Raw genomic sequence first — 2216 nt, 5'->3', positions numbered from 1 at the left:
TCGAACAAGCCGTACAAAGTCAGGGAGTGTCATTTCCGCCGCGAGTGCCAATTGCGTTAGGAACTCAACCTTGCCCATATTTACGGTGTCATCGATATCCCACTCTGGTGGACTTGGAGCTCCCACTTTGGCAGCCACTGCAGCGATATTGTGCTCGGTCTCAGCTCGACATTGGTCACTAACACGTTTTAAAGTCTCCATATATTTCTTGTGATTCTCTGAAAGGTGCTTTCGTAAGTCCTTTGACGGAGACTTCTCTTCAGATCCTCTACCACCTACTGTCTCTATCGATGGAGGACCCAAGCTGGAACCAATACTTAACTGTGGAGCTGGGACCCCTTCACTTCACAGGTCCGCGAACTCGGGCGCCAAACCTCCGAAATTCTTGATAATGTGCTGCTTCACAGGTTCAGGCAGCGTCTTAGGTCGGAAATGATCCCGCTTAGTGGAGAAACACTTGCCTGATGTCCCGTCAGAGATTCCTGAACATCCTTCCTTGGACAAATACTTCATGCAGAGGTTCAAGGCTCCTTGCTTTGGCATGAGCCGCAGTACATCTTTCGGTATCCCTCTTGTTCTCGCTTGACGCGTTTCCCGACTGCCTGAGTAAGGCTGCGCGTTGCTCGTAGGGGATAACCGCCAGTTGCGCCTTGAGCGTGGCTATCATCGTCTTCTGCTCATCGTACAGGAGCTCGGCTAGCAGGGGGTCATGGAGCGACAGCTCGTCCTTTATTCGCATCGCCGAGGTCAGGCCTTCGACCAATACCAATCCTCGAAATTGACACAACTTTGCGTCAATCCAGAATACCAGGCATTTTGTTGTACCGCCGTCAGGCATAGTATTACCAAAGCTCTCTACGAAGCGCTCAATCGCGCGAATGAAGTCCACTGTACTCTCGTTGTAAAAGCCGCCTCCAAACTGGCGAAGGTTTCTCAATGCTTCCTTTAGGTTCTCGTAAGATGGGTCCTTCGTAGCCGGCTGGATACAATTCTTTCGAGAGAAGACCGTCATGTTCACTGACGGCACTTCGCCCTTCATCAAAGCCGACCGAGAAGGTCCTAAAAAAATGCATTATCGACAGTCCCCGAATGCGAAACCCATAATCATATGCGCCTCGAAGCACTGGTGGCGTCCACAGCCGCAGTTTGGCACCACGGGCCTGCTGTTCGTATTCAAGAATGCGTTGTGAATCCTTACCTTGATGATCTGGGTGGCCAATTTTGTCGTAGATGTCCTTTTCAATCGTCGTTGGGCGAAATGTCGCTGTCGTGTTCGAGCGCATCTCGTCGACTGCATATGCACCGAGCTCTGCAAAACGGATTGGTCCTCCTCCGATGGCGTTCAATATGTGATTTTGGCGTTGCACTTCCCGCTTATCCTGGTCGTCCTCCTCATCAGGTGTCTGCATCATTGCCGGCTCTGCATCCGAGTCACTGCCTTCTAACCCAACCATACGTTGGCGTCTCAGAGGTCGTCGGCTTTCATGGACGGACTCCCCGGTAGCAGCTTTCCGTTTTGTTCCCTTGGTAGGAGCGACGTCCCCAGGATGTACGAACATACTCGCGCCGCGTTTATTTCTTCTTTAAGCGCACACTCAACTATGTGGCGCCTCGGAACGGATATTACGGCGAGCGTGTCTGGCCGAATCACGGGTGCTATCGCCTCGGTCTCGTACTGCACCGTTAAACCGTTCAAGACCTTTGCAGATAGGCCCACGCGGCTCTTCGTACACAATGCTCGAACCTCTTCCCGTTTTGCAGGTAATTCCGCCGCGTTCATCGCTGCCAAGCTGGAACCGCCTTCTACTTGAAGGATCCACTCGACCTTTACGACGTTAGCGGGCTGTTGCAGGGCCAACTTGCGCGCGCCAGCAACGTAGCGAAGATGAAGGACTGCGTCTGCATTCATGTGGTACCCCACGACTATCGCATAAGCCCATGTGTCCATCTTAATGCCGTCCGGCTGGATGAATGCGACAGGATTACCTACGTAGGAGCCCGGCAGCAGCTTTCCCTCGTCATCGCTGACCCTTCGCTTCTTCACCACATCCAGATCAATAGGTTCTAGCGCCTCTCCGTCAGACGGCCCACCAGGATCCACGATGTTGACGTGCACTTGAGCGCCGTCGACACGGTCTACTTACACATATTGAAACACACTCATAGATGCCGCGTGCGGTATCCCCAGGAACGCCAGAGACCCCTTCGTTATCGTG

At 52.9% G+C, this 2216-nt stretch overlaps 1 protein-coding gene across 1 annotated transcript; it reads right to left on the bottom strand.

Moving 5' to 3' along the window:
* Window positions 1-345: 345 nt before the first annotated feature.
* PITG_11030 (uncharacterized protein) lies at window positions 346-1559 on the bottom strand (the record flags this gene model as incomplete). The annotated part of the gene is made up of 4 exons (XM_002901773.1): window positions 346-461; window positions 556-753; window positions 847-1059; window positions 1199-1559. The coding sequence occupies 4 exons, from the start codon at window positions 1557-1559 to the stop codon at window positions 346-348; spliced, it is 888 nt and encodes a 295-aa protein (XP_002901819.1).
* Between the last annotated feature and the right edge of the window lie 657 nt (window positions 1560-2216).

The sequence above is a fragment of the Phytophthora infestans genome, genomic scaffold (assembly GCF_000142945.1).
Source record: "Phytophthora infestans T30-4 supercont1.19 genomic scaffold, whole genome shotgun sequence".
In the NCBI taxonomy this organism is placed as follows: Eukaryota; Oomycota; class Peronosporomycetes; order Peronosporales; family Peronosporaceae; genus Phytophthora; species Phytophthora infestans.
Note: the sequence above shows the minus strand (reverse complement) of the source record. Positions and strands in the feature narration are given on the sequence as shown.